Source organism: Rana temporaria, chromosome 6 (assembly GCF_905171775.1).
Source record: "Rana temporaria chromosome 6, aRanTem1.1, whole genome shotgun sequence".
NCBI classification, from domain to species: Eukaryota; Metazoa; Chordata; class Amphibia; order Anura; family Ranidae; genus Rana; species Rana temporaria.
This window is the reverse complement of record NC_053494.1, coordinates 31579209-31602316: the sequence shown is the minus strand read 5'-3', so window position 1 is coordinate 31602316 and position 23108 is coordinate 31579209. Positions and strand designations below refer to the sequence as shown.

Below are 23108 nucleotides of genomic sequence, written 5' to 3'. Positions count from 1 at the left end.
CTGCAATCACTGAGCAGCAAATGATATCACCTGTGATGTATTTCAGTTATCTTGCAAACCTGGCCTGTTAGTGGGCCCTGAGGACAGGGTTGATGACCACTGCCCTAATTAGACCACTTGTGTGTAATTTAAGCTCTGGGGGAGAAAAACAGCTGTTCTGTGAAGCCCTCAGAGGTTTGTTAGAGAACTTAGTGAACAAACAGCATCATGAAGGCCCAGGAACACACCACACCAGACAGTTCAGGAATAAAGTTGTGGAGAAGTTTAATTAAACATTAAAAATATGCCAAGCTTTGAACATCTCACAGAGCTCTGTTCAATCCATCATCAGAAAATGAAAAGAGTATGGCACAACTGCAAACCTACCAAGACATGGCCGTCCACCTAAACTGACAGGCCGGGCAAGGAGAGCATTCATCAGGCCCCGTACACACGACAGAGTTTCTCGGCAGAATTCACCGAGAAACTCGGTCAAAACCCGGATTCTGCCGAGAAACTCTGTCGTCTGTACAGTTTTGGCTCGATGGAGCCGCCGAGGAGCTCGACGAGAAAATAGAGAACATGTTCTCTATTTTCTCGTTGTTCTATGGGAGAAGGCGTCCCGCCGAGCTCCTCGGCGGCTTCATCCCAGAACTCGACGAGGAACTCGACGTGCCAAGCACGTCGAGTTTCTCGGCCGTGTGTACGGGGCCTCAGAGAAGCAGCCAAGAGGCCCATGGTAACTCTGGAGGAGCTGCAGAGATCCACAGCTCAGGTGGGAGAATCTGTCCACAGGACAACTATAATGCCGCGTACACACGATCGGAAATTCCGACAACAAAACCGTGGATTTTTTTCCGATGGAATTTTGGCTCAAATTTGTGTTGCATACACACGGTCACACAAAACGTCAAGAGCGTGGTGGCGTAGAACACTACAATGAGTCGAGAAAAATGAAGTTCAATGATTCAGAGCATGCGTGTTTTTTTGTGCATCGGAATTGCATACAGACGAGCGGAATTTCCGACAAGAACTTTTCCCTTCGGGAAATTTGAGAACCAGCTCTCAAATGTTTGCTGTCGGAAGTTCCGACAGAAAAAGTCCAATGGGGCCTACACACGAAATCCCACATCAAACTTTTCTTGTTGGAAATTCTGACCGTGTGTAAGCGCCATTAGTCGCGCACTTCACAAATCTGGCCTTTATGGAAGAGTGGCAAGAAGAAAGTCATTGTTGAAAGAAAGCCATAAGAAGTCCAGTTTGCAGTGTGTAAGAAGCCATGTGGGGGACACAGCAAACATGTGGAAGAAGGTGCTCTGGTCAGAGGAGACCAAAATTTTACTTTTTCACCTAAAAGCAAAAGGGAAGCTGGTCAGAGTTGATGGGAAGATGGATGGAGCCAAATACAGGGCAATCTTAGAAAAAAACCTGTAAGGCCGCGTACACGCGATAGGATAGCCAGAGGACAACGGTCTGAAGGACCGTTTTCATCGGTCAAAACCGATCGTGTGTGGGCCCCATAGGTTATTTAACCTTCGGTTAAAAAAATAGGAACTTGCTTTAAAATTTAACCGATGGACGCCTAACCGATAGGTCAAAACCGATCGTTAGTATGCAAAACCATCGGTTAAAAATCCACGCATGCTCAGAATCAAGTCGACGCATGCTTGGAAGCATTGAACTTCGTTTTTTTCAGCACGTCGTTGTGTTTTACGTCACCGCGTTCTGACACGATCGGTTATTTAACCTATGGTGTGTAGGCACGACGGACCATCAGTAAGCTTCATCGGTTAACCTAAGACAACGGTCCTTCAGACCGTTGTCCTCTGGTTAACCAATCGTGTGTACGAGGCCTTAGAGTCTGGAAAAGATTTGAGACTGGGGCGAAGGTTCACCTTCCAGGAGGACAACAACCCTAAACATACAGCCAGAGCTACAATGGAATGGTTTAGATCACAGGTGTCAAACACAAGGCCCGCGGGCCGAATCCGGCCCTCCAGGCCATTTCATGTGGCCCTCGCACCTCTTCAGCAGCTGCGGGCGAGGCGCATTGCGGGCGGTGTTAACCCTTTTTCAGCCGCTAGCTGGGGTTAATACCGCACCGCTAGCGGCCGAATCCCGCGGGAATTCCAACGGTATAGCGCCGCTATTTTTAGCAGCGCTATACCCCCCAGTGTGAAAGGGGCCTTAGAGGCTCCTCTCTTGTATTTTTTACTTAGTTGTGACATGACGCTACTCTTATATCAAGATATCGCTTGTATATCAAGGCAACATTTATTAAGACATTTTGCTTGTCTTGCAAAACGCTCAAAACCAAGTTACTCTCAAACCAATCAATTTTTTTATCGTTCCCCACCCCAGTAATCACTCATTCATATATACGCGATACATTTGGGCACATTGAGCACTATAGAAACATAAATGTTGAGCCTCATAGAAAAATTATTCATGGATTTATTAAATAATTGATCACAAGGAGCTGTATACAGTATAAAAGATCTGAGATGTGGGTTGTGTGCGCTCTCTTGTGGCCAGTTGAAGTAATGCAATTCATATCAACCATAAAAATATTACTACCATCATTTACAAAAGGGTCATTTTAGCACCAATATTTAGGCCACCTGTGTATCCCGTGCAGGAAAACACGGCCTTCACACAGATGTAGGCTTAAAGGGTCACTAAAGGAATTTTTTTTGTGCTAAATAGCTTCCTTTACCTTACTGCAGTCCTGGTTTCATGTCCTCATTGTTCGTTTTTGCTCTGATGTTGCTGTAATCCTTCTCTGTTCTGAACACTTCCTGGTTGTCTGTTTCCTGATGAAAAAAGTCATGGGAGCTTTCTCTCTGTGGTCACTAATCAAGGAGGTGGGATTACTGTGTGTCTAAAACCCCTCAACACCAATCAGATTTGTTTTACAAACCATCACTGCCCTGTATTGGCTCTGAGTCTCTGTACATCACAGAACAGGAAACAGCATGCAAAAACGAAACTAAAACTGTAGGTACATTATATGATTGATTTTTATCTATTTTTAATAATTTTTAAAAGGAATCAGTTAACTATTATGGGCCATATCCACGTACATCGGCGCTTCTTTACGTCCGGCGTAGTGTATCTCAGATACACTACGCCGCCGTAACTTACAGCGTATTTCCCGTATCCACAGAGAATTTGCGCCGTAAGTTACGGCGGCGTAGTGTAAATGTGTCGGCGTAAGGGCGCGCAATTCAAATGGATGAGATGGGGGCGTGTTTTATGTTAATACGTCTTGACCCGACGTAAATGACGTTTTTTCTGAACGGCGCATGCGCCGTCCGTGGGGGTATCCCAGTGCGCATGCTCCAAATTAACCGCAACAAGCCAATGCTTTCGACATGAACGTAATTCTACGCAAAGCCCTATTCGCGAACGACTTACGCAAACGACGTAAAATTTTCAAAATTCGACGTGGGAACGACGTCCATACTTAACATTGAGTACGCCTCATATAGCAGGGGTAACTATACGCCGGAAAAAGCCTTACAGAAACGACGTAAAAAAATGCACCGGCCGGACGTACGATTGTGGATTTGCGTATCTAGCTAATTTGCATACTCAACGCGGAAATCGACGGAAGCGCCACCTAGCGGCCAGCGTAAAAATGCACCTTAGATCCGACGGTGTACTAAGACGTACGCCAGTCGGATCTAGCCCAGCTTCAGGCGTATCTTGTTTTGTGGATACAAAACAAAGATACGCCGGAGCAACCTAGCAGTTACGCGGCGTATCAATAGATAAGCCAGCGTAACTGCTTCGTGGATCTGGCCCTATGTCTCTATACCCTGTAAACAGTCATTTCAGCAAAAAAAAAAAATTTCCTATACAACTCCTTTAAGTACACCTGTGTACATCCATGTGCAGCCAGCCCTATTCATGTCTATTGGCAGCGGACACAGCTGCTGCTCCCAATTTGACATCTGTGCGAGGGCATGACCCCAAATTTATATCATCTCCGTTCGGGGGCATGAACCCACACAGGGGTCAAATTGGGACTGCATCTCTTGGCTGCATTGCACACAAACAAGGGCTGTTGATAACAGATCAATACATTTAAACTGCCCATATGACTGCACATTGCCCAGCAATGTATATGACTGTGAGATGTTAAACTGCCCACACATGTTGCAGGTTGATTGTACAATCTGTGTCCAGTCTCCTTTAGATTTGCTAACAACTATATAACCTGAGGGCCTACTTAAAGTGATACTAAACACAAAGGCCCGGATTCACATACATTGGCGCATATTTATGCCGGCGTAGCGTATCTAATATACGCTACGCCGACATAGCGCAGAGAGGCAAGCACCGAATTCACTAAGCACTTGCCTCCCAAACTGCGCTGGGTTCCCTCGGCGTAAGCCGTCGTAGGTGGAAGTGGGCGTGAGCCATGCTAATGAGGCGTGACCCCATGCAAATGATGGGCCGAGTGCCATACAAGTACTTAAAACAAACGGCGCATGCGCCGTCCCGTGGACGTATCCCAGTGCGCATGCTCAAAATCACGTCGGAACTACTCCCTAAGATACGCCGGATCACTGCCTACGACGTGAACGTAACCTACGCCCAGCCCTATTCACGTACTATGTAAACGACGTAAAATACGACGGCTGTGTTCCCTGGTCCATACCTTTGCATGAGTTGTGCCTCCTATATGGGGAATAACTTTACGCCACAGCGTCTCCCCGCAGGGATGTAGTTCCAAGGGAGGGGGCCAGCACGCTGACTAACCCCCAGCCAGAAGGGCTCGGATGATGGGGGCAAGCTTACTGAGGAGGAAGTGAGAAATTCAGACAAAGAAAAAAAACATTTAGGGCCAGATCCACAAAGAAGTTACGTCGGCGTATCTATTGATACGCCTCGTAACTTCTAGGATGCGCCGGCGTACCTTTTTTCTGTATCCAGAAAGCAAGATACGCCAGATTTTTGCTTAGATACGACTGACGTAAGTCTCTTACGCCGTCGTATCTTAGTTGCAGATTTACACTGGCTGCTAGGTGGCGCTTCCGTAGATTTATGCCCCGAATATGCAAATTAGGTAGATACGCCGATTCACGAACGTACGTGCGCCCGGCGTATCTATATGTGTCGTTTGCGTAAGGCGTCGGACCGGCGTAAAGTTACCCCTGCTATAGTGAGGTGTACGCAATTTTAAGTATGGACGTCGGGACAGCGTCAAATTTTCCGTCGTTTACGTAAAACGTTCGCAAATAGGGCTTTGCGTAAGTTACGTTCACGTCGTCTAGGCATTGAGCAGGCGTAATTTAATTTTTAAAATTCGACGTGATACTGAGAATGCGCCATTCAAAAAATGCGTCATTTACGTGGGGTCATGCTTAGTTTACATAAAACACGCCCCCCTGTTCCTCAATTTATTTAGGTGCGCTTACGCCGGCACATTTACGCTACGCCGCCGTAACTTTAGACGCAAGTGCTTTGTGAATACAGCACTTGCCTTTCTAAGTTGCGGCGGCGTAGCGTAACTACGATACGCTACGCCCGCTTATATTTACGCCTATCTACGTGAATCTGGGCCTTAGAAGGGAAATCGAAGGAAAAGGTAAGTGAACCAACAATGCACTAGCTTAAAAGGAACCTATTTCGAAAATAAAAAAACAAACCTTTAAAGCGGAGTTCCGGCCACAATTTCACTTTTTAAATATAAATACCCCTGTAATACACAAGCTTAATGTATTCTAGTAAAGTTAGTCTGTAAACTAAGGTCCGTTTTGTTAGGTTGTTACAGCATTTAGACACTTTATAAAATAGAAATTGACTGGGGCCATCTTAAGTGTGGGCATCATGAAGCCAGACTGTATGACTTCCTGGATTTCAGCCTTGCAGATCTCGCACATGCTCAGTGCTGCACAAGCAGTGTAATAGGTTTCAGATCATGTTTCAGCACCTGTACTGTCCAAGTCACATGATTCTTCGAGACTGGGGAGTGCACAGACTCCTGGAAAGTTACACCCACTACATTCCCAGGAGTCTGTGCGGTGTAAGTTAGGAAGCTTAAAGCGGGAGTTCACCCAAAAATCAACTTTTTGCAGTTAGATCCAGCATACTGCTGACATCTGCAGTATGCTGGTCTTTTTTATTTTATTTTGGTACTTATCGTTATAGCCGTATTTCTTCTATGCCTCCGAGCGGGGAATCCGTCGGGGAATGGGCGTTCCCGAAGGCAAGCAAGTTGATTGACGGTCTTCGATAGCGCGTCACGGCTAACGAAAAAAGCCGAGGCGACACTTGGCTGTTTACGGCGCCTGCGCCTGCCGTGTAGAGCTGACTGCGCAGGCGCCGTAAATTGCTGAGCGCCACTCGTGTATCTTCGGAAGCCGTGACGCGCTATCGAAGGCTGTCAATCAACTTGCTTGTCTTGAAGGGAACGCCTATACCAGGAAGTAATCCCCGCTCGGAGGCATAGAAGAGATACTGCTATAACGATAAGTACCAAAAAATAGATAAAAAAGACCAGCATACTGCAGATGTCAGCAGTATGCTGGATCTAACTGCAAAAAGTTGATTTTTGGGGGAACTCCCGCTTTAAGCACCTAGGTGCAGGAAGTGGGAATATTAACTATTCTGCCTAGCAACAACACTTTGAAGGCATCTAAAAAACATTTTTTTTTCTTAAAGGACTAATGAATTTTTTTTAAAACTACTGATGTAATGTTATATTTATGGGTGGAACTCCACTTTAACATAGGCAGCTTCAATTCATTGTTATGGTAAGTGCTGGCCTTGACATATCTGGCTTACAGGCCTCTGGTGTGGGACCCCCTACATAAGAAATTTCAACGGCACAGTTTCCACGCCATTTGAGACGCGTCCAGCTCTTCTGCGTGAATCTCATTATATGGCAGAATTTTCTGTCCAGCTAATATCATAGTACGTTAATGCCAGGTGAGGGCACAAATCTCTTATGAGGTCTGTGCACAAAACGTAGAGGTGCTCAAAGGTTCTTCTACAGCAGAATTATGGTATAAAAATCATTTTTTATTCCAGAAGGCTTCCAATGGTTGGACTGGCATCTGGCCTTGGCGGGCATTGCTAGTATATAATACAGTACATGTTCTTAAAAAAAAAAAAGGTAATGAGCACCAATGAAGAGTTTGCTTTAAGAAACTTCAAAAGTAGCCAAGAGCCTCATGTATCTCAAGGGTTCCTGGTTGGGGACCATCCTTACAGACGCGTGTCATTAACTTACAACAGCTGACTCAAGATAAAAACCAGTGTCTGTTTCTCCTATAAAAAAAATTATGTTTTAAAATGTAGTCCTTAAATGTCGGAAGTCTAGTTCAGTCCTGAAATCGGTTCAGCATCTGACAAGTCCCTTTATCAAGCATGTCTCTGACTTTCCTCAGTCTCTTCTCACTGGCTGGCCGGACATAGCTAGAGGGTCCCAATAAAGCCATGCCATCTTGTACTTCCCCCATAATCAAAAGTGGATTGTCCCCCAAACCTGCAAGATTGGTGCATGGACACCCCCCTCCTCCTCCTCCCTCTCCCATGGTGACCTCTAGATACTCGGTATGGAAAAGATGAAGACCCATGTGGTCATCTTTTAGCACCTCTATGAGAAGAACACGGAGCACTCGTTCTTCCCCTGAATCTTCCAGCCTTCCCACAATCACAAAGTCACTTCGGCACAAACTGGGCACCAGCCTTCCTCGAAGGTGACACCCTTGGCATTGCTTGGCTCGTGGCAGAGGGCAACGATCTTCACAGGCTTGCCTGCTTTCAAAATTATTCTGATTTCCACGGCAGCCACCATAAATGAAAGAGAAGCACTGGCGCATGAGAGGGCTGTAGGCCCACCTCCATTCTGGAGTTTTACATGGACCTCTTACAGGTGGCAAGGAACAGTGATCTGGTGGTCGAGTTTGGCATGATGCACGACACTCTTCATAGGTGTGAAAGTTGTTAGCAGGACCTGGACACCCTTTATAAAGAAAAGTTTGACAGTCACCACTTTGCAAGTCGTAGAACCAGCGTAGGGCTTGAGGACCTAGACATTCTCTGAGTTCTGGGAGCTTTGGGCATTCAGAGGGATGGACTAGCCGCTGGTGTCCTGAACTTGCTGTGGTGGTCCCTTTCTTCACAACAGAAAGAGGGAACTGAGCACGCAGCAGTCCTGCAGAGTTGCGGGCCATGCAGACATAAATGCCAGCATCCTCTGGACGAGCATTGTAGATGACCAGCTGGCCAGAATTGGTTACAACAAGATTTCCATACATCTGGTCTGGCCTCATCAATGGAGCTGAGGGACCATCTCCTTGCTTCTCCCATAGGATTTCTGGACGTGGGCGTCCACTGGATTCACATTGCAGCCCTACAGTACCACCGATTATAACTGACTGTGGTGAGGGTGAATGGTACAATGCAGGAGGCATGGGCATTTCCAGAGGCGTGGAAGGCTGGGTGGTCTGGGGGGTAGTCTCAGAAGGGGCTGCAGTGGTGGCTGGCCAGGATGACACAAATTTGCAGGGCACCTCCACTAAGGTTATACCCCTAGCACAAGCTTCAGCATCCATGTAGCAGCGATTGTAGTAAGTGAGCCCATCCGAGGCACAAGTGAAGCCTGGTTGCTTTCCACATCTTTCGCGACAGCGGCAAACGGGGCGACCTTCCCACATTTCACAGTCAGAACCCTGCTGAGTGCAAATAAAACCAGAGCAAGTAGTTGGATGAAGAGACCCAGGGGCCTGAAGGCCAGAGTCTGGGTATCGGGCGGCCACGCAGCTTCGTTGTCCACAGACGTTTGTGCAGCATTTCTCGAAAACTTCACACTCCTACAAGAAGAAAGAAACCATGACAGAGACATTTATGAGATCCATGAAACACATATCACAACATGTGCCCAATCAGGTGACAAAGATGTCAAATTCAAAGCATACCCTGCATTAGCAACTAATCAGGGGAGGACTAAGAACTTTTGGCCACGGGCAACAAAACCAACTAGCCCTTCTATAGTAGGGAGAGATTTCTGTGGGCCAAAAAAGTATAAAATGCTAAATGTGCCATGGTGCTATATTGAGCGGTGGGCATGGTGCAAGGCATAGGTGTGTGCAGCCCATTGCATTAGGGTGTGCACCCCAAAGCTCAAAAACATGTTTGTGTCTATGTGTATATATACTGACGATGACGCTGTCATTAGAGCAGTGGACGGTGTCAGTAGGGTAGAAATTGGTGTCAGTAGGGTAGTGGATGGTGTCAGTAATTTTTTTTTTTATTATTTTATTTTGTATTATTTTTTACTATTTTATTTGTTTCATTTTTTTTTTTATAATTTTTGAAAATAGGGGGAATGTGTGGCACATGGGGTGATTAGGGTGTGCCCAGGCACACCTGGCACACCCTGTGCGCACGCCTATGGTGCAAGGATTCGGTTCCTAGGGGACATGTTTTTTTCACAGCTAACAGTATCAGCTTATGTGGCCAGTCTCTGCATTTGGTTACAGGACAACTCAGACTCACAAAGGAAGCTGAAACTGGAAAATTCCCCTCTACCAAACTTTGTGATGGAACGTTTGAAGAGAGAGAACAGATACTGTAGCTACATAATGCCTAGAATGTGTCAATGACTTTGCAAAGTATCTCCACTCAGGGCCACTAGGCCAAACTATCTTATTACTATTGGCCCAGAAGTAAGAAAAATCCCCCCTTCCAACCAGCCAAGGCCCCCCTTGCAGTTGATCGTTACAACTTGCTCATCTAATCACATTTAGCCAGATTCACGTAGCTGTGCCTAACTTTAGGCAGGCGTAGCGCATCTCATATACGCTACGCCGCCGTAAGTTAGAGAGGCAAGTACAGTATTCACAAAGTAGGCTGTAGTGGGCGTGTTGTATGGTAATGAATTGTGACCTCACGTAAATGACGCGCCGAACGAACGTCGCATGCGCCGTCCGTGAACGTATCCCAGTGCGCATGCTCAAAATCACGTTGCAAATAGTCAATGCTTTCGACGTGAACGTAACCTACGCCCAGCTCCATTTTGAATCGGCTTACGCAAACGACGTAAACTACGTGAAATTCGACGGCTGTCCCGACGTCCATACTTAACATTGGCTGCGCCATCTTTTTGGTGGTTTATCTTTACGCCTGAAAACGCCTTACGTAAACGGAGTATCTTTACTGCGACGGGCGTGCGTACGTTCATGAATAAGCGTTTCTTGCTGATTTACATATTCTAGGCGTAAATCAGCGTACACGCCCCTAGTGGCCAGCGTAAATAGACAGCTAAGATACGACGGCGTAGGAGACTTACGCCGGTCGTATCTTAGCAACATTTAAGCGTATCTCAGTTTGAGCATACGCTTAAATGTACGACGGCGCGGATTCGGAGTTACGACGGCGTATCTACTGATACGCCGTCGTAACTGTACCTGAATCCAGCTAATTGGGTTGGTATTGCCTCTGTCCTTAAATCCCTGAACTCGGTTACTTGGCCCTGAACATCCCTTTCTTATTTTCTCTTTTCCTCTCATCTTCCTGTCTCCTCTTACATTACTGACTAAATATGGAAATAGTAGCTAATGGAGTATAAAACATCCCTGAAATATGTATATAAAGAGAAACCCACAAAATGGGACTTTTAAGCCTCGTACACACGATCAGTCCATCCGATGAGAACGGTCTGATGGACCGGTGTCGTCGGTTAACCGATGAAGCTGACTGATGGTCCGTCGTGCCCACACACCATCGGTTAAAAAAACGATCGTGTCAGAACACGGTGACGTAAAACACAACGACGTGCTGAAAAAAAAGAAGTTCAATGCTTCCAAGCATGCGTCGACTTGATTCTGAGCATGCGTGGATTTTTAACCGATGGTTGTGCCTACTAACGATCGTTTTTTTCCCATCGGTTAGGAATCCATCGGTTAAATTTAAAGCAAGTTGGCATTTTTTTTTAACCGATGGTTAAATAACCTATGGGGCCCACACACGATCGGTTTTGACCGATGAAAACGGTCCATCAGACCGTTGTCCTCTGGTTAACCTATCGGGTGTACAAGGCCTCAGACTACCAGGGACCCACCAGCTCTCCAGGTTTGGAGATGAAGATCAGAGATTAAACCCCCTCACTGAAATGTATAGAAACTGCGGATTTTAATCATTTTTCTACCATAGTATATTCCTGGTTTCCAGCAAATAAATGATTGAAAATGCTGTGGAAATTATTTGAAATCACCTCATTGCTACCAGAAATGCATTTTTTCCCCACCTCAGGCCATCAGGTGACAACCATCACATGAATATGGGTACCATCAGGAAACTTTTCCTCAAGAGAAATACAGGTCTATCATTGGTGACCTCCTATTGCAATGCTGTTATGTCAATCCTCTGGCTTCGCTGCTTTCTGTGTCAATAACCCCAAACTTGCAGGCCAGGAATATTGGCATTATTTGAAGCGTTTGTTACCCCAACACTTCATATTCCTGATATGAGCCTGCTGTACCATGTACTTGTATGAGAAAGTATCCTGTTCTCTTTATATTGCTTCCTTTATGTGAAACCCCTGGTGTTCCTGCCAGCCCCTCTGATTTCTTAATAAAAACTAACCACACTAAGCAGGAGAACGCACTGTGGTCAGTTCTCTAGCTATGCTGTGAACGTTCACAGCATCTCCCCGCAGGGATGTAGTCCCAAGGGAGGGGGCGAGCACGCTGACTAACCCTAGCCAGAACGGCTCAGATGATGGGGGCAAGCTTACTGAGGAGGAACAGGAAGTGAGAAATTCAGACATAGAAAAAAAAGATTTTGCAGGGAAATCGAAGGAAAAGGAAAAGGTAAGTGAGCCAACAATGCACTAGGAACCAATTTAGAAAATAAAAAATGAACCTTTACAACCCCTTTAAAGCGGTTGTAAACCCAGAAATTAAAAAAAATTTAAAATAAAAACATGCAAGACAAAGCCATAGTGAGCTAGTATGACTAGCATACTAGCTCATTATGAATTACTTTAGATCGAAGCCCCCGAAGCCGTCCTCGTCTCCCTTCTCCGGCCGCAGACATCTCCCCGGAAGGTTACTTCCAGGTATCGCCGCTCTGGTGCTGTGATTGGCCAGAGCGGCGATGACGTCACTCCGCGCATGCATGCGGGAGCCGTCAAAGCTGGCATTAGCCATTCACAAATCCGGCATTCCCAGTAGGGCCGATCCTAGGGTCACATGCGCCTGGGTGCAAAAATATTTCTGGCACCCCCACATGGGCGTGGTCATTTTACTAACTCCTCCCCATTTACCTCCAACGCCCCAGCACTGTCAGTGTGAAAGGGCTCTTGGTACATCTCATTATACATCACATCTGTAGCTGGACTACTGAGGCGCAGGAATGGGCAGGGGCTGTGTATCCTATGCAATCTATCATGCCATAAAACATCTAGAGCTGGGGCAGCCCAGAGCACATGTAAAGGGATGCTGGGGATGCCAACCTCCTGCATACAGCACACTGAACACTGTGACTCACCTTGGATCTCTGTGCAGCCTGAGATAGGGATGGGAGGGGGAGGCATTCCAACTGGAGTTGGTGGAGACAGTGCGGGATCCAAGACTCCCAGTGTGAGGAATTCATTCCTGCACATCAGCACTCAGCAGCCACTGAAAACTAGAACCCTCTGGAAGATCAGGAAGAAGAGAGGCCCCTCCCCGAGCACTGCCAGGCTGGACGGGCTGCCCCATGCTCACACATCAGTTCTGGACGGACACACACCTATGCTCAGAACACTAGTTCTGGACGGACACAAACAAGTAGAGAAGGAGGGATGGGAAAAACTCTGGCACTTCGGCGCCCCCAACTCTGCAGGCGCCTGGGTGCAAAGCACCCTGTGCACCCTGCCTAGGATCGGCCCTGATTCCCAGTCCGTAGACAACGGTGTATTCCTTTTGGCAAATATCTCCTAAACCGTGTAGGTTTTTTTTTAGTTTAGCCTGTGGGCTGAATGAAAAAACTTAAATAGATTCTCCCATCAATGGATGAATCCCCTGCTGCGTCTACTGTACGTTGACAGCGGGCACATGAGGCTGTCAAAGTACCAGAACAGTGACTACATCTGATTTGGATGCAGTTGCTGTTCGGTCAACAATTTTCCACCTGGTCCCTTCAACAAAAGTCAAATGGTGGTGCCGAGAGGGGCACTCATATCCCAAGTGTCGACTGATTCAGCAGTAGTAAGTGACCAAATTTCGAGCTGTGTATGGCAGCCTTCAGTGTATCCTTTCTCAACCTTTTCAACACAGATACACTAATATGATAATATGTGGGAAGATTGCTTCTTGGGAAGAATTAATAAAAATATCAATGGTGCCAGTGGGAACTTATCTGAGAGTCAGAAATTGCTCAATGAACCCCTAGCAACCTCTGGAGGAACCCTGGGATTTCCATGCAACCTTGGGTAAGGATCCCTGATTTAGTGTATCAAAGTATTTAAAGCGGGGGTTCACCCAAAAAATTTTTTTTTTAACATTACATCTAGCAGAGCCAGCATACTAAGGACATTTACTTTCGGCAGGTAATTTTTTTTTTTTTCTCTGTACATACCTTTATATTCTGTTTTTGTCCAGGGCTTCCGGGTTCCGATGACTGTGGGACTGGGCGTTCCTATCCCTGCCTCAGGGTTCCGATGACTGCGGGACTGGGCGTTCCTATCCCTGCCCCTGGGGTTTCCGATGACTGCGGGACTGGGTGTTCCTATCCCTGCCTCAGGGTTCTGATGACTGCGGGACTGGGCGTTCCTATCCCAGCCTCAGGGTTTCCGATGACTGCGGGACTGGGTGTTCCTATCCCTGCCTCAGGGTTCCGATGACTGCGGAACTGGGTGTTCCTATCCCTGCCTCAGGGTTTCCGATGACTGCGGGACTGGGTGTTCCTATCCCTGCCTCAGGGTTCCGATGACTGCGGGACTGGGCGTTCCTATCCCTGCCTCAGGGTTCCGATGACTGTGGGACTGGGCGTTCCTATCCTTCGGTTCGATGATTGACGGCTTGTGAAACAGGTGACCTGTCGCACAACGCACGTCACCAGATGTCGGGAAATAGCCGAGCTGCGAGTCGGCACTATACGGCGCCTGCGCAGTCAGCTCTACACGGCGGGCGCAGGCGCCGTATAGTGCCGACTCGCAGCTCGGCTATTTCCGGAAATCTGGTGACGCGCGTTGTGCGACAGGTCACCTGTTTCACAAGCCGTCAATCATCGAACCGAAGGATAGGAACGCCCAGTCCCGCAGTCATCGGAACCCTGAGGCAGGGATAGGAATGCCCGGTCCCGGAGTCATCAGAACGCGGAAACCCTGGACCAAATCAGAATATAAAGGTATGTACGGAGAAAAAAAAAGACCTGCCGAAAGTAAATGCCCTTAGTATGCTTAGCCTAATGTTAAAAATTCGTTTTTAGGGTGAACCTCCACTTTAAGAAAGAGAGCTGGCATTACAGCCAGGCACCTAGCATTTTCAGATTGAGGTCAGCAAAAAAATAAAAATAAGGCATTTTATCATAAACAGACAGAGCAAGCTTAGCCAAGCACAGATAATGAACCATTTCTTACCTGATCAGCTTCACACTCCCTTTCACAGGTACTCTGGGCGTCCACCCACAGGTTGGCATTCAGCTGGTTGGGGCAGATCCCAAAATGCCCTCTCGCTGGGCTTGGGTTGGCACCTTGCGACACCAAGCAGAGCTGCACAAACCAAATGACTGGCCACATCTCCCTTCACCTGTCAGCCCGGGCACCTGGCACACTCCGCACAGTTATGGTTTTTATGTATATGCTTTTTTTTTTTTTATAGTGTATGCATGCGGTATGTGACTTTTGTCATATGTCCCTAATGTAGAGCCTTTTACTAAAAAAATAATGTGGGCGCCAACATACCATTCTTATATGTGCATAATGTGTGCGTGTTTGGGGTGCATTTTTGTAAGCATGTCGCATGCATATGTTGGACTAACACAGGCTGGCATGTGTATCTGAAGACGTGTGTATTTGCAGGTTAGCATGTATACAGGTATGTGTGTAGTATGGGTATAGGGGTTATGTGGCTACAATATAAGTACAGCTGGCATGTACCTGTGATATGCACCCTTTCCTGGCCATGTTCCTAGAGGTGTCCAGGTGACTGTGTCACAATGCCAACCCTGGCACTGCAGAGGGAGAGAGATGAAGGTATCCAGTGGGCATAGCCTCCAGAGAAATGATGTCTGACGTGCCAGGGTTTTCCTCCCCTGTCCTCCTCCCTCCCGCCCCTGGCTGTGGGACAGGATAACTTTCTAATAAGCTGAGTCCAGGATGGGAGGGAGCAGCAAGCCCTGTGTCTGTGGAAGGAGAGGGGGGTAGTGTGTCTGTTTTTACAGGGAGACATGGGGACAGCAAGGAGGAGTGGCAGACTGGTGGTGCCTAGACATAGTGAGACAGTAGCCCAGGTGACCCACTTCTGCAGGAGCAAGGCTATAGCTGTGCCATTGTCATTGAAATGGCACAGGTGGGTCTAGGCGGCATGCAGAGCGCAGCCAGGAAAATGTGTCTTTGTTGTCTGTAACAGTTGTTGTGTGAGCCAGACAATGCCTGCAACTTGCAGCTGAGCCGGGTGTGGGCACACCGGTGTGTTATAGGCATGGTGCCATGGCAGAGGGGTCACTCACACATCCTGATGGTGACAGAGGGGTCAGTGTGTCCAGGGGACAGAGGCAGTCTTGTGTGTGGCACTGAGGTGTGCAGAGGGAGGAGGATGGGGGCAGCACTGTGATTGGGGTGGGTGATGGGGAGTAACCCAATTCCACCCCTTGTCTCCTTTCATTCACACTGAAAAGCCCGGCCTCTTCCAGACACTAGATGAGGGGATCAAAGGCCGCTGCCACTTAACCCCTTCCCACACATCCTTTTTATTGACATCTGCCTGACAACAGGACCCCATTCCTTCCTCTACTACTTCCTCTCCCAAAACCTTTCCCCGACTACAAGCTCCACAATGCACCGGGCCCAGGGATCGCTTGATTACTGCAATTAAATCAATAGAACATGGTCAGAAGATCGTTAAAATAAATATATAATAATATACTAATAGCCGGATTCAGGTAGAGCGGCGCTTCTTTGTTCCGGCGTAGCGCAGGTCATTTACGCTACGCCGTCGCACGTTTGAGAGGCAAGTGCTGTATTCACAAAGCACTTGCGTCCTAAGTTACGGCGGCGTAGCGTAAATGTGCCGGCGTAAGCGCACCTAATTCAAATTGGGAAGAGGTGGGCGTGTTTTATGTTAATAAGGCATGACCCCACGTAATTGACGTGTTGATCGTACGGCGCATGCGTCGGAATGGAATGCCTAAGATACGTCGAACACAGCCTACGACGTGAACGTAATTCAAATTGGGAAGAGGTGGGCGTGTTTTATGTTAATAAGGCATGACCCCACGTAATTGACGTGTTGATCCCAGTGCGCATGCGTCGGATAGAATGCCTAAGATACGTCGAACACTGCCTACGACGTGAACGTAACTTACGCACAGCCCTATTCGCGTACGACTTACGCAAACGACGTAAAAAGATACGCTTGTTCCGACGTCCATACTTTGCATGGGCTGCGCCACCTAGAGACCAGCTTTATCTTAACGCCGGCGTATGTCTTACGTAAACGGCGTAACTAAATGCGACGGGCGTACGTACGTTCGTGAATCGGCGTATCTTGCTCATTTGCATATTCGACGCGGAAAACAACGGAAGCGCCACCTAGCGGCCAGCATAAATATGCACCCTAAGATACGATGGCGTAGGAGACTTACGCCGCTCGTATCTTAGCCTAATTTAAGCGTATCTGGTTTCCAGAATACGCTTTAATATACGACGGCGCAGATTCGGAGCTACGACGGCGTATCTACTGATACGCCGGCGTAACTCTACGTGAATCTGGCTATAAATATATATAATACTATATAATATCCACTTAAAGCGGTGTTCCAGACGCAAATTTTTTTTTTTTAAAGTCAGCAGCTACAAACACTGTAGCTGCTGACTTTTAATAAGGACATTTACCTGTCCAGGGAGTCCGCAATGTCAGCCCTCTGAGGCCGATCCGTCCATCGGCGCCGCCATTACAATTAAGGTAAACCGGCAGTGGAGCCCTGTGCACATGTGCGAGTCGCACTGCGCTTTGTGAATGGCCGGCTTGTCCTGTAACTAGAAATCACAGGGCCCCATAGCAAAATGTTGTATGGGGCCCCCCTGCAAACAAATCCCCCCCCCGCCAGTGTGCCGATCAATTGCCACTACTGTGCCTCATCAGATGCTGCCAGTGTGCCCATCAATTGCCGCTACTGTGGCTCATTAGATGCTGCCAGTGTGCCCATCAATTGCCGCTACTGTGGCTCATTAGATGCAGCCAGTGTGCCCATCAATTGCCATTACTTTTTTATTCTGTTTATTCTGCACTGACTGTCTTTGAAATTGCCCCTGCCCCTGTTCAAATCCAATCCGGGGACAAAACCGCAGACAGACTTGGTCCGGGGACAGTGTCCTCAATCCGGGATGTCTGGTCACCCTAGTTTAGTTGGCCAACATTTGCAACCCATTCAGGAGAATAGGACTGCACTGCAACTACATACAATGGGGTAGATCCTCGTACAACGGCGCATTATTGCGCCGGGCGTAGCGTATCGAAGATACACTACACCGCTGTAACTTACTTTGTTTTGTTTTGAATCCTCAACGAATTTGCGCCATAAGTTACGGCGGCGTAGTGTATCTCCTGCGGCGTGCGGAATTCAAATGGATGTAATGGGGGCGTGTTTTATGTTAATACGTCGTGACCCGACGTAAACAAAGTATTTTTTTTAACTGCGCATGCGCCGTCCCTGGGGGTGTCCCAGTGCGCATGCTCGAAATTTAACCGGAACAAGCCAATGCTTACGACGGTGACGTCATTCTATGCAAATTCCTATTCGCGAACGACTTACGCAAAGACGTAAAAAATTCAAAATTGTACGCGGGAACGACAGCCATACTTAACATTGAGTACGCCTCATAACAACAGCTTTAACTATACGCCGGAAAAAGCCGAACGCAAACGACGGAAAAAAATGCGCCGGGCCGACGTACGTTCGTTCGTGGATCGCTGTAACTAGCTAATTTGCATACTCGGCGCGGATTTCGACGGGAACGCCACCTAGCGGCCGCCGAAAAATTGCAGCTTAGATCCGACGGCGTGCTAAGACGTACGCCTGTCGGATCTAGCCGAGATGCCGTCGTATCTTGTTTTGTGGATACAAAATAAAGATACGACGCGGGAAATGTAAAATTACGCCGGCGTATCAGTAGATACGCCGGCGTAATCCTTTTGTGGATCTGCCCCAATGTACGCAGTTGTGGCTTTTAGGGTTTAAAACAGATGGTGAAGAGGTAACATAACACCTCCTCGTCGCATGTTAGACGACTTTAAAAAAAAAAACATTCCACCGCAGATCTCTCTTCAAAGAGCTACCACACTTCTGCCTGGCAAACGCGAACCCATTCAAGCAAATGGAGCTGCGCCGCAACCACATGCAATGCATTCAGTTGTGGTGCGGGCTTTCAGGGGTTAAAACAGGAAGTGAGAAGACGTTATGATTCCTCCTCACAGCCTGTCTACTTCTCTCTGAAAAGCGTTCCACTGCAGATGCAGTTGTGGCATGGTGGTGCCAGCTTTTAGGGGTTAAAACAGGCGGTAAGGAGGCAACATAACTCCTTATCGCCACCTGTCAGAAGCCCTCTAAAAGGTGTTCCACCGTAGATTGCTGTTCAGAGGGCTTAGGCTACCACATGTGTAAACAGGCCCTTATGTGCTTAAAATCACACATGATCTGTTTTTGTAATGCACTACAGTGCGGTGAAGTGAGCTGCAATGCAGGTGCTCTGCCTCAGTGTGTCAGGTGCCATTGGCATCACCAGGCGCTGTGAGAACACACTAGTTACTGAAACAGAATGGGCCGGATTCACATACATCGGCGCATATTTATGCCGCCATAGCGTGTCTTCTTTACGCTACGTCGACGAAGCGAGGCAAGCACTGGATTCACAAAGCACTTGCCACCAAATCTGTGCTGGGTTTCTTAGGCGTAAGTCGTCCTAAGTGGAAGTAGGCGTGAGCCATGCAAATGAGGCGTGACCCAATGCAAATGATGGGCCGAGCGCCATAAAGATACGAATAACGAACGGCGCATGCGCCGTCCCGTGGACGCATCCCAGTGCGCATGCTCACAATCACGTCGGAACTACTCCCTAAGATACGACGGATCACTGCCTACGACGTGAACGTAACCTACGCCTAGTCATATTCACGTCCAACGTAAACGACAAAAGATACGACGGCTTGTGTTCCCTGGTCCATACCTTTGCATGGGTTGCGCCTCATATATGGGGAATAACTTTACGCCGGACGTACGACTTACGCAAACCGCGTATATTATGCGCCGGGAGCAAGTACTTTTGTGAATCGGTGTATCTCCCTCATTTGCATATGTGCATAGAAAATCAATGGGAGCGGCAAATGCGCCCAGCGTAAATATGCGCCCACGATACGACGGCGTAGGCAAGTTACGTCGGTCGTAGGAAGCCTATTTTCAGGCGTATACCCTGTTTCCCCAAAAATAAGACCTACCCTGAAAATAAGACCTAGCATTATTTTCCAGGAGGGCTGCAATATAAGACCTACCCCGAAAATAAGCCCTAGTTAAAAATGCTTGTAAAATCCACTCTATTACAGTATTATATAATGTACAATGTGTGTGTTTCTGTAATATAAATGCGGGGAGGAGAGCTCCGGCGGGTCACAGAAGCGCAGAATGGCGCTATAACAAAAAGGTATTTGGCACAATTACAGGAACACGCACATTGTACATTATATAATACTGTAATAGAATGGATTATAGGATTTTACAAGCATTTTAACTCAGTTCACACTGGGGATTCTTGACAGGCAGGGTGGGGGAGAGAAGACAGCACAATACATAGTAAGACCTACCCTGAAAATAAGCCCTACTGTATCTTTTGTTGGCATAATTAATATAAGACCCGGGCTAATTTTCGGGGAAACACGGTATTAGTATGTGGGTCGGCGCATAGATACGACGGCGCACATTTGTACTTACTTCGGCGCATCTTGAGATACGTCGACGCAAGTGCTTTGTGAATCTGGGCCGAAATGTGAATATGACGTTAAATCTTTTTTTGCACCTCAGCCATAGCTCCCAACATTGGAGCAATGTCCCTCTGTCCCTCATTTGTCCCTCATTTTGGCCTGATCCATATAGATGTTTATAAAATGCACTTTTATTGTTTCCCAGTGCCAAACCTTTCATCTGATTTCTAAATTGTTGCATTTGTAAGTTCTAGAAGCCAATATAAAGGAATAGTAGTGGTAAAAAAAAAAAGCACTTGTGGGTTTAACCAATCTTGTTTTTTTTGTACAATTCCCCTTTAAAGGGCGTGGCAAGGGGGTGTGTCCCCTATACCTGCATACTTTTGCTGATAGGTGTCCCTCATTCCCATCTCAAAAAGTTGGGAGGTATAACCTCAGCCGCAGCTCTCCTGCAGCTTCTTTGCAGTCACTTCCTGTCTACATACACTGCAGTGATGGCTGCTTGGCATTCTCGGGGTTGGTTTTCTAATGGTGAGATCTTCCAAAGAGAGTGGTAATGCAGCACACTGCGGCAAACAGTGGATGTGGCCAAACTGCCCCCCCCGGTGCCCCAGTGATGCCAAACCTGCCCCCAGAAAGGGGCCTGCAGCCCCCGGATGGAAACAGAATTTTGTGTGACTATCTCAGTTACTTGGGGAGCCACTGCCCAGTCTGAATAATGTGTCCGGGTTTCAGACAGACTGAAACTCGGACACATAGTTCCAAACCCTGACTCTCTGGGTGAATCCCGGACAGGTGGCAACCCTAATCAGAAGCTTGTGACAACGCAGGAGCAAAATGTGGAAGAAGGGGAGGACCAGAGAAGACAGGATCAAACAGCCTTTTTACACAATGCAGAGGATTAACCGCTTAGGTTCCACAGTGTGTATAACAAGAATGCTAAGCTTTACTGCATATACAGACTAATTTTACTGTTGTGGGTTTAGTAGCACTTAAGGACCGCCTAACGCCGATATACGTCGGCAGAATGGCACGGCTGGGCACAATCACGTACCTGTACGTGATTGTATAATGCCCAGCCGTCGGTCGCGGGCGAGCGCCCGCGGCGTGCACCCGCGACCCGGTCCGAAGCTCCGTGACCGCGGCCGCAGGACCCGCGGACCCGATCGCCGCTGGAGTCCCGTGATCGGTCCCCGGAGCTGAAGAACGGCGATCTGCTAAGAAAATAGATTTTTTTTTCTGTCTTTGTTGTTCTAGATTCTTTCACATCCTTTCTAGGGAAGTCGTTGTCACTGGGACAGGAAGTGAAAAAAAAATCTCTCTAAGGCTACAGTCACAGTCTTCAGTTGTTTCTTGCGTGCTTGAACATGTTTTTCTGCTTTTTTGTTTTAGCCAATAGAAAGCTAGTTACTAGTAAGAGGAAAAGATGGTTGTTATTGGTGAAATTGTGCAAAAATTGTGCAAAATTAAAAAAAATTCAGGCACATCCATTGAAGTCTTTTGGAGCCAAAAACATGTGGTCATTCATTCATTCATTAAAACATGTGGTCATGCCCCAAAGAAGCTCCTGTACCTTTCTTCATTGAGTGACAGCACATTGCTCAGAAGTGAAGAAGCACAACCAGCGGTGGCTGGACAACAAGGGGCACAGGGGCGCCGCCTCCTAATCTCCATGCGAGGCGCTGGACTCATAGATTACTATGAGTTTTTTTTTTTAAGCACAATTAGAGCCCGAGCCTCTAATTGGCTTCATAATGGTTGGGCACTGCACCCTGAACCCACCCAATTGTGACATTAACAAATCAATATTCACTATTGTTTCCAGCTTCTCCTCCCAGCAAATCAGGACAGGAGGCGGATCTTAAGAACAGATTAGCCGGGGGAAGCTGCGACCTGGATGGGGTAAGTGCGGACCTGGTGGGGGGGGGCGGTTTGTTTGCCGCCCCCTCCCCCTAAAAATGGAGCACCAGCTGCCACTGGGCACAGCAGAATAACATGGAAACCCAAATGTCCGCCATTAAAGAGCTTCTGGAAATGTATGAATGAGGCTTACAGAGCTCCAGTTAAAAAAACAATCAAACAGAACCCTTCCCCATTCTATCCAAAACTGTCTGGAAGTACACTTGAATAAGCAAATGTCCAACTTCATTCATCTTGTGTATTCTTCCTTGAATCCTGCTGTGTTTTGTGCATTTGTAGAACCCTCCTAGGCAGGTACTAGGATTGTGGAGATGTAGTTCTGGCTCGCTGTATCCAGTGGAGCTGCATTTCGTTGGTAGGCAAGTTTAGTTCTGGCTCACTGTAATCAGCGTGGCTGTGTTGATTGTTTTGGCCTGTTCTATGTTGCCATGGCTGCAGGATGGATTGCTTTCACATGGCTGATCCAGAAATGTTCTGGAAGCTAGTGGGCAGGAAGAGTCTAATCGGCAGCTGAATATTCACACAGCCCTGGGTCAATCCCTGGTGAGAGGTGCCCAGGTGGTGACTGGGAGTCTGTATAAATACTCTGAGACTGAGAGCAGCCTGGCCTTTTTCCCCGAAGAGGAGACCACAGCCGGGAGGGGTGCTTGCCCTGTAGGGTAAGGTGACCAGATTTTCAAAATGAAATCAGGGGATATTTTTTGGCAAATGGTAAACAATTTTATAAGCATCTATTCCTCGAATTATATATGCAGTGTATGTGGTATGTGTTTATGGAAGGATTATATGATATATAATCAGTGCCTCTCAGTGCAGCCTGCCAGTGCCACCACACAAGTGCCTCTCGGTGCTGCCTACCAGTGCCACATGAGTGCCCATCAGTGCCACTGCATGAGTGCCTCTCAGTGCCGCCTGTCAGTGCCACCACATGAGTGTCCATCAGTGCCACCTGTCTGCGCCACCACATGAGTACCGCTTGTCAGTGCCACCACATGAGTGCCTCTTGGTGCCGCCTATCAGCGCCACTGCCTGTCAGTGCCGCCTACCAGTACCACATGAGTGCCCATCAGTGCC

The 23108-nt window shown here is 47.5% G+C and overlaps 1 protein-coding gene across 1 annotated transcript; it reads right to left on the bottom strand.

The window, feature by feature from the left end:
- Positions 1–6711: 6711 nt before the first annotated feature.
- On the bottom strand, positions 6712–15714 carry WFIKKN1 (WAP, follistatin/kazal, immunoglobulin, kunitz and netrin domain containing 1). Its single transcript, XM_040355594.1, has 2 exons — positions 14561–15714; positions 6712–8807 (listed from the first exon to the last, which is right to left on the bottom strand). Exons 1-2 carry the CDS (start codon positions 14717–14719, stop codon positions 7314–7316), a joined length of 1653 nt encoding a protein of 550 aa, XP_040211528.1. The 5' UTR covers positions 14720–15714; the 3' UTR covers positions 6712–7313.
- Positions 15715–23108: the final 7394 nt, after the last annotated feature.

Excerpts from the sequence above, each read along its gene's own strand:
- WFIKKN1 (XM_040355594.1), bottom strand. The coding sequence starts at position 14,719 with ATGTGGCCAGTCATTTGGTTTGTGCAGCTCTGCTTGGTGTCGCAAGGT. Across the intron at positions 8,808-14,560 it reads GGGAGTGTGAAGCTGATCAG|GAGTGTGAAGTTTTCGAGAA; the intron begins GTAAGAAATGGT and ends TTCTTCTTGTAG.